This window comes from Cottoperca gobio, unplaced genomic scaffold, assembly GCF_900634415.1.
Source record: "Cottoperca gobio unplaced genomic scaffold, fCotGob3.1 fCotGob3_386arrow_ctg1, whole genome shotgun sequence".
Taxonomy (NCBI): Eukaryota; Metazoa; Chordata; class Actinopteri; order Perciformes; family Bovichtidae; genus Cottoperca; species Cottoperca gobio.
The window spans coordinates 1-13,896 of record NW_021166978.1 but is presented as its reverse complement, the minus strand read 5'-3'; the positions used below and the strand labels follow the sequence as shown (position 1 = coordinate 13,896).

General features: G+C 41.2%; 2 protein-coding genes across 2 annotated transcripts; one reads left to right on the top strand and one right to left on the bottom strand.

Moving 5' to 3' along the window:
• Positions 1 to 6,553: 6,553 nt before the first annotated feature.
• Positions 6,554 to 11,083, bottom strand: tmem74b (transmembrane protein 74B). The gene is made up of 3 exons (XM_029427859.1): positions 10,959 to 11,083; positions 9,237 to 9,500; positions 6,554 to 8,435 (listed from the first exon to the last, which is right to left on the bottom strand). The coding sequence occupies exons 2-3, from the start codon at positions 9,441 to 9,443 to the stop codon at positions 7,794 to 7,796; spliced, it is 849 nt and encodes a 282-aa protein (XP_029283719.1). The 5' UTR covers positions 9,444 to 9,500; positions 10,959 to 11,083; the 3' UTR covers positions 6,554 to 7,793.
• On the top strand, positions 10,813 to 13,893 carry LOC115005887 (complement C1q subcomponent subunit B-like; the record flags this gene model as incomplete). The annotated part of the gene is made up of 5 exons (XM_029427858.1): positions 10,813 to 10,924; positions 11,982 to 12,167; positions 12,605 to 12,836; positions 13,439 to 13,556; positions 13,795 to 13,893. Coding segments are annotated over exons 1-5 (747 nt in total), but the record flags the coding sequence as incomplete, so codon positions are not given.
• Positions 13,894 to 13,896: the final 3 nt, after the last annotated feature.

Genomic DNA, 13,896 nt, shown 5'->3' with positions numbered 1-13,896 from the left:
TTTAACGACATACACAAGTAACTGCGCTCTTCACAAATGGAGCAAACCGGAGTGAATGTTCTGTTATGGGGAGGGAAAATGTATTTAATTAACACTCTTCAGTCTTTGTGGATGTAATAACAACACATGTGGATTCTGTGTGGTGTGTGTCTAATTGAATAAATTCAATCTGTGCCATAAAAAGTAAAAATCTTATAAAATCATTCTTAAAATATGGAATAAAAAACAAATGTTCCCATTTTTATATAATATTTCGTAAGGAAACGGATGAACTTGTGCTGTTGACGCTTCACATTTCTGTTTTTGTGTTACAGCAGTGCTGCCTGAACCAGATCAACCGCGTACAGTTTCATACATCCAGTACAGAAAATCAATCAAGATTATTGTTTTAATCATTTGTCACCAAAAAATGCTCCAATTCTTTTAATGTCTTCAGCATTTTAACACATAACACGAAGAGAAAAATGGGAAGAAAAGCCCTTAAAGTAACTAATAAAACATTAATTGTTAACATTTCTGGATATAAATTGTAAAAATACTGAGCAAAATCGTAAAACACCCTCCTTCTGCTTTATAACAGTTTCACTCATGTTAAAGGGACATGTCACTTGTCTAAATATTTTCTTTACGACTGAGTGTAATCAGTTTCCTTATAACAATCTGACACCTGACAGTGAAACTAAGTGATATATCCCTTTAACGTTATTTTCTGTGCTAAATGTTACTTTCATTGTCATATTGATTGCTAAACAATTCACATCTTTGATTCACGAACACACACAACTTCTTTCTCAGGCCACGTAATATTTTTTTCATACATTTCATAGACTTTAATATGCATTTAATTTCATTCTGGTATCTGAAAGCGATATTTCACCTGCATGGAATTCTTTATTTTCTTTTGTGTCACTTTCTTGTTCCTGCTTTTATTTTGAAGGCTAGAATTTTAAACTGCTAACAAACAGTTCAGCCCCAAAACAAATGTTCCACCTGAGTGAAATATCGCTTTATCTCGTTAAATACACATCTAATAACTCGTTTAAGACGGAATAATACAAAATAAAAAGAGCAGGAATGTTTATACAATAGTGTTTCCAAGGCGACTGAAATCATGTGACTGTTTACACCATGTGACCGACGGATTTTGTGATATTGCGTGACGTGACGATGGCGCCACCTCCTCCTGCGTTACAGCATTAAATTGTACATTCATTGAGTCTCTGAGTAAAATGCTACTGCTGTGTGTGTTACATCTGTGCATATTGTATCTGTACATAAAGGGAAGCGTCCCGCTTGTGAGGAGGAAGAACCTTTCTGTCTGGGTTTGTCTAACGGAACAAACGGAGGGTTTTTAGGTTGTAAACTGTTATTTCTATTTTCAGCTGCTTTTTGAGCTTGTTTTTTTTTTCTTACAGAACTGGCAACCTTCTCTGGTTATTTTCTGCAGCAGCAGGATGTGTAGTGATTAATGAGGCTGAGCTCGGGGTCAGAACCCGGCACACGGCTGCTGAAGTGTCCTTGAGTAAAGCACTGAATCGTTAAGCAGCTACAGGCTCACTGCACTGCAACTGACCTTCGACCTCTTGACCCCTCATGTGGAGAAGGGGGGATGTTTTTGTTCAGGAGACAGTTTATCAGAAGAAATATATATATATAGGTTTTCTTGTAAGTTAGAGCTCTGATATAATTACTTTAATCCACTTACCAATGTATCCTGCAACGATGCATCCTTCAGAACCTGCCTGAGAATCATCACGTTTTTAACTTTTCTTCTGCATCAAAGTAATCCAGTGATAGTTGTCCTGTACATCCACTGGTACACTGCAAACATCACCTGCTAATATGTAATTCGGCGTACTTTAAATGGTACCAAACTGCCAAAAAAATGGAGGAATGAGCACTGAATCCATGGCAACATTTACTTCCTGTTTACTCCCAAAGCACCATGTAGTTCCAAATATCTATATATTTAAATATTTGTATAATCCTGGAACAGGTGACACACTCCTCTATCTAATCACAGAGAGATATTTGTCCATTGCAGACACACACATATATATATATATATATATATATATATACACACACATCGCTCCAACTAAGTTATTTACATCCTAATAATCAGAGGTGTAGGTAAACATCTTCAAAAAGGCAGAGCAGTTTAAATTAAATGTTTAATCTGACTGTAATGTATTAAAAAGATTCTATTTTTCACTGAGCAATGATCCTAACAGGCGATAAAAATACTTTATGTAATATCGGCGTCATAGAACAGGAATTTGCCTTTAAATTGTAATAAATAAATGACTGAAAATTGCCTTATTTACTTACTTTCACTGTAAAACTCTTTTAATATTGCAAAAACAATACAACAACCTTTGAGAAAGATTAGCAGAACATTGTTATAATGAGGCTATAACAGTCAAACCGTGTTGTTTGTTTGGTATTGTTCAGTGAAGTTGAATTTTATTTAATGTACAATAAACAACAGCTGCATCTTACTGAAAGCAGCATGGTCATCCTAGTTCAGCGGAGAACAGCTGATTTACCTCTTTAAAATGTAAATTACAAGTTGTTTGCTGTATTTCTTCTAGCAAGCACAGCCGCCAGTCTTTTCCCTTTAAAATAACTTTTTATACAGAATTGTTATCACATTTTTAAAGACTAGCAAGTACTGTGTCAACCAAATGAATAAAAAACATCTGCTTCGGTTTTGTTTGTCTGCTTTGTCCTCACGATTTGCTGCAGTAAGTTCTGACTGCTCAGCTAAATTCTGCCCTTGGTCCGGTGGGAGTGAAAGCTTCCACTTATAAATGATTTGTACTAGAAATGTGTCATTTATTCCCACACAGGACTTCTGTGTGTCCCCTCAGGTTTATATATTTCCCTCAATCAAGAGCTTTTTAAGAGTTTATAGAGTCTCCTCTGCCGTGCCCTCACAAGGACTTTCCATGACATCCGAGAACTGCTCTACCAACAGTGCTTGATATAAATAGACTATTTCTATGGTAACAGAGTCATCGTGCTGCCGACAGAATAAAGATTGATTTTCTCTGTGTCTTTGGTCAAGGTGCTCGCGTTTGTGTCTTGACATTCAAGCGCGTCACGGAGGAACAGAAACATAGTTTAGTTTTCTTTTCAGACGCTGCAGACTCACACGTCCTTCCTCTGTCCTCTGTTTTATATTCTAGTGAGGATCCAATCATGTCTTTTATTTTGTGTTCATTGTTGTTGATCTTTTATGGATAAATCCTTCAACACCAACTAGTAACAATGTCCCATTCATGGATGGATTACTGAACAGGTCTACTGGGAACAGGCCCAGAGGCCCAACGTACAAGATGTCACACAAAGAGACACGTACCAACGAGGAAGAGACTCACAATGACCACAAAGAGACACAAAACCATATAGAGATGCAGAACTACTACAAAGAGACACAAAGAGACCTACAACCACTATGAAAATGAGCATAACAACCACAAAGAGACACTAAATGACTACAAAGACACACGTTCCAACCAGGAAGAGACTCAAAATGACCAAAAACAAACATCAAAGGACTACAAATAGACACAAAACAACACTTAATGACTACAAAGAGACACATAAATTGCCCCTATGCAGGAGAGGTGGTGTGCACTTGGTCCGTTACTTTATCCTCACGGTGTTATTTTTAATTTGAACTGCCTCTAAAGAAGAACCGACTCTTTAATTGTACTTTCTCAGAGAAGACGACGTGCAGCAAACGTGCTGTGAAGAGTTATTATCGATTGTATGCTGCAGCCCTGATGTGTGTATATTCTGAAAAGAGTGCTCCAATGCTGGTTTGTTATGCTAGTAGCGACTAATCTAGCCTGCAGCAGAGATGAGCAGCTGGCTACAGAGACACCCCCCCACAAATGTGGGTCTTCAGACAACCGACGCTGGAGGACATTTATGAGCCTTCACACCGCTCCGTCTGGAGACACTGAAGGCTTTACTTTTACAACATCTACAGGAGTTCTCCCGAGACTGACAGGCGTTCTTCCCCTTGAAGACACAAAATCAATCAACAATCTTCCTGTTCCTCCTGACCTGATTCAATCCGTCTGTGTCACGAAACTGCCTCTACAAACCCGTGGAGACCTGCAGCAACAATCCAACACGTTGTGTTCCTGCTGCTGTGTTTCCCACTAACAGGACCTGCAGGTTGAACCTAATCTCTCCACATGAATCAGCAATAAAGTGCTTTCTCATGCTCCTTTAAACCGTAACATGAGTCACGTCCTTCTGCTTATTCTTTTCTTTTATTCTATGGAAGTGCTTCATGCAGAGTCACTCCTCGTCTTCCTCCCACAAGCTGCAGATCTCTTCAAGAATCATCTCACGTCATCCAGCGTCTGCGCTGCGTCCCGGCAGCTCTCCCACATCTTTGTATCTCCTTTAATCTCACACAGAAACCTTCTGCATCTGTTTCAACTTTGCACTCTTTACTTGTGTTGTGGTTACAGATAGAAGCAAACTCTACTGCTCATTAGACATTGTAGGAAATATGTAGTTTGTGCTCATGCGCAATAGTCACATCGTAAAAGTAAGGCAAATTACAGGCACAAAGAAAAGCCGTGTGAAAGTTATTTCTCAGATAACCTTCGATAAACAGAGAGAACCGTGCTGACAAGGTTCAGGGAGATTTAAATGTAATGTAACGTTCAAACAATCATCTCAAGCTCTGACAGATAACAGAGCGTAAAGCGTTTCACAGCAACGTCACGTATAAACCGCTGGATCAACTCTGAGAACATTTAGTCCTTCAAATTAAAAGACTTTTATAACTGCCCTTCAGAACGCCCGTCTTTTGGTCTCAAACATTTACAAGACTTTCTCCAAACTTCCTGACTTTTGCACAAAGTCAAGTCCAAACAAATGAAGCTGCTGCACATAAATCCCATGTTCCACTTCTCTTACTCAAGGACACGTCAGCAGACACCGGCTGTAGCGGGGATCGAACCTGTGACTGTCCAGTAACAGTCGTTAGTCTTTAGATTATAGAACAGTGCTGACAAATATGAATCACTTTATTATATTCATTAATATCTTTTTGTCAGCTGCTTGTAATACGTTAACACAAAGTAAATTCATTCTTAATTTCATATCATTTACAGTTAGCATTTGATCTGCTAGAGCTGCAACAATTAGTCGATTGATTGATTGATTCGTCAATTGTCAGAAAATGTATCTAACTATATTGAAAATCGAGTATTTGTTAATGCCTCTTGTTTTAAATAATAAAACAAAGGTTCACTGATTTAAATTTGCTGCTTTTTTTGTTTTTGGACAATTAGTGAGAAATAAACAAGCAATTTAATAAAAGTATGAACTTACGAACAGAGTTGTATTTGTTTTGATCAAGCTGTTGTTGAAATGTGTCCGAGGGTTTTACACACCTGCGTTGTGGATTTGGTTTCTGAGCATTTAGCTTTAGCTGGTCCTCTACATCCGACACGTCTACGTTAAGTATTTACAGAATATTTGTACTGAGAAATAAAAATGTGGTACATATTCCTATAAACAGCTTGAGATTAGTATGTCAGTGTGTATGAATATTAAGTTAGACTCAAGATGACCTCACAAGCAATAAGCCACAAACTTATGAGGACATTTTACGTGTGTGTGTGTGTGTGTGTGTGTGTGTGTGTGTGTGTGTGTGTGTGTGTGTGTGTGTGTGTGGCTACATTACCCTCGGCTAATTGGCTCACTATACAGACCTTAATACATTAGCATAATAATATTTGAGTAAACACAATTTACAGTGTCTGTGTTTACTCATTAAGGCATATTGTATCCTTACATGACATAAATAACATCTGTTTACATATAATACAAATAAGTAGGCGCTGTGTCATTAAAGGTTCATTCAACACCAGCTTCTTCTCCAAACTCAGAGCTGCAGTCAAATAGAAAACAAGACTCAGAAGACACCTCGATGTTTGTTTGCTTAATTAGATCTGCTGTTTTGTTATTTTCTGAATTCTTTGTTTTAAAGATTTTATGAACTGAGAAAGTCACAAGTTAGAATCGTGAGGTTTTCTTATTACAGCAGCGACTAGCATGTAGCATGTAGCATGTAGCATGAAGCACGGCAGCTAGTTTTATTATCCACTAAATACTCAGGACCTTTAATTGTCAGATAAATATAATCATCCACACGAAGGAGCTGCTGATAGTGGAGGATAACTTGCAACATGATACGAAGAGTCTGTTGGAAAAGTGATGCTAGCAGAAAATGCTGATTTGTAAACACGAGGCAACAGTTTTCGAGTGATGCAGCAGGAGACATTGGATATGTGAGATGATGCTTTGGAGATCTGGGTTGTAACTATTTCATGGTAATGTTTGATTCAATTCAATCTAAATAAGCTTTTTTCTTTCATTGTGATAAAATCATGAAGCAGAGACAATAAAACATCTCTAATGTTGTTGTTTTTGGGGAGGAAAAAACACAAAGGTCCTAAAGAAAAAGACAAAGGTCCTAAAGAAAAAAGACAAAGATGATGGATGACTAACTAATCAGGTATAAAGAGCTCAGGGCTGCTGGTGCAATGCCTTCTGGGTAATATGTGCCCCCCTCTCAGCAGTGACTCACCTCCTCTCTCTGTATTTTAATGCATTTCTTATAAAGTTGGTGAATTAAAGATTAATCTGTTGCACTCCGATCATCAGCTGAATATTTTAACAAGATTAAAGCTGCATTAAGACATTTTTAACCACCGGTTAGGGAAAGATATTGAGATAATATTCTAATAATTTGAATAATATCCAATACTTTCCAGGGGGAAAAGTCCTAATATTTAGAGATTAAAGTCCTAATAATATGAGAATAAAGCTGTAATATTATGGGGAATAAAAGTCACAATATTACAAAGAAAGGTCTGCAGCGAGAACCAAATGAGAACCTTTTACAGATGTGAAGCCATCAAGTGTGTGTGCAACCAGAGAACCACAACAATGAACTAAAAGCTTTAATGAGACTCATTAATCACAGTCCTTTTAACTAATCAAATATATTACTCAATGCAGGTTTAAATGATCCTTTTAGCCTTTTATTTGGTTATTTGGTTGAGAGTGAGTGTTGACACAGTTTTAAGATTATTTAATGCTTTATCTTTTTTACTGTTATTGTCTGATGTTGGTGTTGGGTGTAAAAATGTTGCCTCTGTTTATATGTTCGAGAGCTAGCATCACACTTTCCATAATACTTCAGTTAAGATAGTCCAGTAATAACACGTTCCTGTCAAATGACTGTAATGTTCACAGCAGCGTGACAAGTCAGATGTTATTAGTTGTGATTGGGGTTTAAAGTATGGCGAGGGTTAAAGGTTGAACATATTTTTGGTCGCCTGATAGATGAGGATCAACTGTGGACTTCATAAATAAAGTGTTATTCGTCATTTTTGCAGTGAACCTCCAGGGCAGTGGGACACCATGTGCTTTTTTACTGTAAAACTCTGGATAACATATTAGGATTTATATTGGAACTTTTTGATATACAACCATTCACCTCCAAATGTGCTCTTTTCCACACTAACATAGGCTTACCTCTCGTCTTCTACCGGATCGAGCCCTCTTTTGTTAAGTAATACATCCTTTATGATGCTTAGAATAAATATCCCAGAAACTTGTTCATGCTGGGTTAAAGCTGGGTCGCTCCAGCCTTATGCTCAACATGGGATTCCCCTGTCAGCACAAATACGGGGGACCTGCACTATTTTGCATCCCCGTTTTGCAACTGCAGGTTGCAGAGGTCAGGACAGCTAGTTGACTCCATGTGCAGCAGCTGAAGAAGAAGAAGAAGAGGACAAAGCAGCAGGAGGAGGAGGATTGCTTGGTCCTGGTTCTGATTTGGAGTCCCGGCTCGGACCTGGCTGTGTGTTAATCCGTGTCTCTGCATGTTCCACCAAAAACCCCTCACCTCCGTCTCCGCCCTCGCTGCCTCCTCCTGCCTCTCCTGTCGCCAGCTGCTTCATCCTCATGTTGATGGAGCCGTAAGTCCTCTTGGGTCGAACAAACGCCGCCCTGCGTCGGTACATCTCGCCCCGGCAGATGGACACCATGAGCAGCACGGACAGGAACATCCCCCCCAGAGTCAGCAGGCCCAGGCCCGCAATGATGCACTTGTCCAGATGGGAACCCAGCTGGGCGTAGTACATCTCCAGCTTCTCCATTTGGCGGGCCGACACGGAGTCCGGGTCGACCTTGGCCTCTCGGGGGATGGTGTAGGCGATGATCACCAGGACGATCCCGCTCACCAGGAACACCAGGGCGAAGATGAAGCCGTAGTCTGCAGAGTGGTCGTCGGCGGGGTGGAACTCGGTGAAGTCCTGTCCGTTCTCCTGCCCTCCAAGTCCTTCCTCCTCATCGTACGACTGTGGAGAGATCTCCTGATGCTGCTCCTCCTGGAAGAAAACACACAAAGTAAAGAAGATAAACGGGAGCATCATATGACCAAATAAACCCAAATATTGATGAAGACATTGAAGAGAACGACAAAAAATAAGTCATCTTTAAAATTAGGTCAGCGCGATATGACTTTATAAAGCTTCAAAACGATATAAAATGTCTTATCACATATATTTTTCTATATAGTTTCTATTGCGATGTTGAAAAACAGCCAATACTGATGAACATTGTTTTGTTTATACATTTTAAATTGAAGGTAGGACTGTGTATTGGCAAGAATCTGGCGATGCAGTACATGTCATGATACAGCAATTGTGATTCAATAAAATGCATTTTAGCCAAATTGTCAAAGTATAAAGAACATACAACCTAATGTATAAAACCTGGTATTGTACAATACTAAACCTAGCATTTCACAGCAGCTATACGATATGATGTATACTGTACTGTATGTTTACTTGTTTGTATTTTACATTCTTATATTGTAGGTTAGGCCTATATTTATGTCTGCACTTGAAACTCTTATGTTCACTAAAGTTCTTTACACAATGATAAAATACATTATAATCAATGTCACAACTCAAATTCAATAAAAACACCTTTCCAAAGTGTACACTTGTTACGTAAATAACTAGCTATTGACTTATTAAACACCGGGTTATTTTAAGGTTGCTAGTTAGCTGCTAACGTTAGCTGCGTTGCTAGCTAGCCTCTTCAGCCCGCCCTGCTCTTCTTCTTCGCTGGAGCGCGCGCGTTACATTTAAAAACCAACGGCTGAATAACGAGACTACACGGACCTTGCTGTTGCCTGAAGTTGACGGCGGACAACCCGCCGGCACAGTCGCCCCCTGCTGGCGGTCCTCGTGCTCCTCGTCCTGCAGGTAGGAGGCGTTCTCGAAGCCCCGGGCGGCGCAGGCCACTGTGGCCGGCGTCGGAGCGACGCCTCCCCGGCTTCCTCCGCCCCGCAGCTCCCGGAGCTCTACAGCGTTGAAAGAAGACTCCATCGAAATGTGCTGGATGTGCTCATCCCTCCGCCATCCCTCCGCTGTGCACTATCCTCACTGAATAAAAAGAAATCATAAAGTTATATTACGTTTAAGCCTGAAATAACATTCCTTCAGGGACATGTGGTGATCAATATAGTGAGTTATTTTATGTCAAAATGACAAAAAAATGAATGAAATGAAAATGGAAAAGTACATAGTAGTATATATATATAATCATATAGTATGGGATGAGATTAAAGTACGAGGTAAAATGTGGCAACATATAGTAAAGCATAATATATACTGTAGAACATAGAACAGTAAAGCATATCAAATAGTATACGTGTATGCTATAATATACTATAAAGTGTATTATAATAGACTATTATAGAAAAATAGGAGGGAAACATATATAAATAATAAATAGTGAGGTAATTAATTATTAATGCTCCATGATTTCCAGTACTGTTGAGTCTGATAGCAGCTGAATGGTGTAATGTAAGTGTGTACAGCAACAATCAACTGCAATGACACTAAATGACAAGCTTCTAATAATATTCTAATACAATGTGTATATACGATACATACACCATTTTGAATATGACAGTTTTGCATGAGGACTACTTCAAAAATGCATTATTATTATTATTATTATTATTATTATTATTATTATTATTATTATTTTGTTAACATTATTTCCCAGAGAATGAACTCACAGTGCATGTTAACACCTCTGAGCTCTGGGTGTGAACCTTGTTCATGCGCATTTCAGGCGCCTATCTGTGATTTCACACCCGGTTATTATAGGCTAAAATACTGTTATCAGAAGCCTGCGTGAATATTAAAAAGCAGGATGATAGCTACAATACTATAATATGCCTTTACCATATGATGTAATCAAGCATGAGGTGTCATTTCACCCATGAGAGGTGTCATCTGTGTTTGATTTTTTAATTTATCCTGCCGGAACACATTTGTATGTTTCTACTGCCGGTTGATCTCCGGGGAGCTCCAGGCTAAAGTAGCCCACTGACACAGATACCATCCATCAGCACATCGAGTGCCCACCGGCAAGGTGTCCGGCCGTCACCGCCACCACCGTGACCTTGTGATGCGCCTAGCAGCCAAAAACCTGGACCAAAACCTCCATCTGTGTGTGTGTGTGTGTGTGTGTGTGTGTGTGTGTGTGTGTGTGTGGGAGAGATAATATCAACTAGGGCTGATAAGCACCACACCGACTGGCATGTTATTCATTATCCCGATCTGACGGCAGATAACACGGACAGAGAGGAGGGAGAGTCCGAGTCCATGGAGCATCTTGATCTGAGGGTATTTACGCAATCAAGCAACACAAGTGTCGATTTCTCTCCGGAGGGAAACACCGGGGATGGATTCGGTATCCAGGCAGCCAGGCAACATCCACCCCGCTCCCGCTCCCCCCACCTCCCTGAACCAAATCCGAATAAACATCGCGGACAGCGTCGATCGGAGGTTTTTGCGTAAAGTGATCGGGATGACAGCGCGGGGTCTTACCTGGTGATGATGCCGCGACCAGGCGGGAATCAAGACGGCTGAGTGCGGGGCATCGCATCCGGAGAGATGGATGATGCTGGATCATGTGTGAGGTGGATGCAGGGAGAGAGAGAGGGGGAGAGATCTCGATAGGCGGAGATGAGTAGAAAGAGAGTAGATCTCTCTGTTAGAGGATAGGGAGAGGCGAGGTTGTAGTTGCTGTCTCTCGTCTCTCTCTTTCTCTCGTCTATCGCTCTCTTTCTCGCTCTCCCTCTCGCTATCCCTCCTCGCGACTCGCCAGAGCTCTCGCCAGCTCGCTCCTCCATCCGCGCTCTCTCTCTCCCTCGTCTCGCCCTCTGCGTCCCTCTATCTCTCCTCTCTTGCTCTCTCGCTCTCTCTTTCTCTGCCAGAGCGCAGAGAGACATCTCTCTCCGCGACCGAGCGCCCATGCTGAGCTCTCCCTAGATCTGAGCGAGAGACCATAGAGACACCGCTCGTATATGCATCTGTGAGAGCGAGAGCAAGCTGGACCCGCGCGCTACGAGAGAGAGACAAGATAGACGGACCGCGCTCGCTCTCATATCCCCCCTCGCTCGCCGCTATCGCTCTCCCGCGCGTCTCTCGCTCTCGCTCTCCCTCTCTCTGCTTCGCTCTCTCTCTCTCTCTCTCAGCTCCCCCTGCTCCCGCTCTCTCTCGCTCGCTCGCTCTCTCCCTCTCGCGCTCCCTCTCGCGCCCATCTCTCTCTCTAGGTCAGAGAGAGGAGAGAACTCAACAGCGCGCGCCCCATCGCCGAGCCGTGCGCGCGATTGTTTGTATGTCGTGTATACATCTTAGGGTTAAGACTTGGTGTTTAGTTGAGGTCATATTTAGGGTTTGGGTTTAAACGTGCAATTTACGGTTACTACTATACTATGTTTACATCCTTTAATGTTAAAAACACATTATTTTTCTCGTACTTTGTATGAACACAAGTACTGAAAAAGTGAGTTTTCATCATATGTCCCCTAAAGATTTAAGTAAGTCCTCCTAAGTGACAAAAACAAGTTTGTGTGTGTGTGTTCACTCAGGCCCCCCAGTGGCTGAGCTGCAGTACTGCAGTGTTTCTGCTCTTGGTTCACATCACCCCAGTCGTCACACAGTCCTGCGGGGGAACCCACGGGATCCCTGGGATACCAGGCACCCATGGGCCCAACGGCCAGGACGGTCCGGCAGGACAGAAGGGAGACCCCGGTGAGCTGGTCACATGTTTTTCTTTTCTAACTCTCACTGTATAAAGTTATTTTAACAACTTGTCGACAAACAAATTATTGAAGTTTAATTCATTTAACACATATTTGTTTAATTTAGCAAAGGAACTTTAATTTTAAGTTAACATCAACTAACATTTGCAAACGCCCTACCTGACTAATATTTGTAATGCGAAACATGTTTGTTAGCTGTGTACCTGATGTTAGCTAAATAAGATACATTAGACCACTTAGGAGACAGGAAGTGTGTAACATTTCATACCATTGGTGCTGCTTGTAACGCATCATCTTTACAAGTCTCCGTAGTGTCGATGCTGATGAACAAAGGTTTCGTGTTTTAAAACAAAGCGTATCAGTGTGGATGTAGCTTTAGTGTCAGTTCACAGTAACAACCTTGTGATACCTTGTCTGTACGAGCAGGTGAGGCAGAGCAGCCCGTCAGGGGCCAGAAGGGGCTCCTCGGTCTGGAGGGCCCCCCAGGACGGCCTGGTCTAAAGGGGGACGTGGGTCTTACGGGGCCTCCCGGTGATCCAGGCCTCAGGGGGGAAAAGGGGAGACCCTTCAACCCTTCCAACCAAGAGAAACCCTTCTTCTCCTACAAACGGGTGATGTCACACATACCAGAGGTCGACACGGTCATCAACTTCAACCGGTCAGTGCTGCGAAGGTTTAAAGTCTCAGAGAGTCAATGTTTCATTTCCTGTTGAAACAAGATGATGAGGCCGGCGTGACGGTTAAAACCGCCACCATTAAAACCCTGAAAACCTAAAATCTTAAGAATATTTGCAGTATTAAAAATGTACGACTAAATAAGCAACAATTAAAGGCAGGAAAAAACCTCTTTTGGATACATTAAAGGAGACTACAGATGTACAGGGCAAACACAAATCACCAATAGGTTTCATCATGAAACTTCCCAGTTCATTACAATCATTCTCTGTATTATAGGTTTTATCCATTTTTATGTTTAAATATGCAAATGAGGCTTTATCAGATGCTAACCTTTGTTGAATTTATGAGAAATCAACAGACACAAATAGACAAAGTTAGTAAAATAAACATCTAAATATGTATTTTGGATTCTAGTCTGACAGAAGCCCAAAATCTCAAATTGACCAGTGTCTTACGGAAACGTGTGTTTGAGTCCTGGAGACACAACATGTCATAAGATTTGCATTTCAAAGTTCTCAAAACGTTGATGGAGGTAGAAGAGACGTTAAAACAAGTAAAAGATAAACCTGTTTGTGTGAACAGACAGATTTTGCCGGAGCTGGAGGAACGGTTTCAGGGAGAGTCGCTGACAAACGGGACGTTCACCTGCGTCGTCGGAGGAATCTACTTCTTCAGTTATCACATTTCAGCAAAGAGCCGAGTGAGTCTCACAAAGCTCATCTGTTGATCTCATTTTGTCTTGAAAACCACAAACGTGTTCCCGTATGATAGTGACGTGCTTCTCCTTCCATTTGTATTCTTAATACTTTACTACTGCTTTATTTATTTACCTTTTACATGAATAACATGATGTATTTACAGGATCTATAAATACTACTCATCACAAGAGAGCCATAAAACTCTATTTGTCTTCTACCTGAGTGTTTGTGTGATCACAGGTGTGTCTGGAGCTGATGAAGGGCAGCGACAGTCAAATGACGCTGTGCGACACATCCGAGGGTTACCTGGTCACCTCGGGCTCGGCGGTCCTGCAGCTGGAG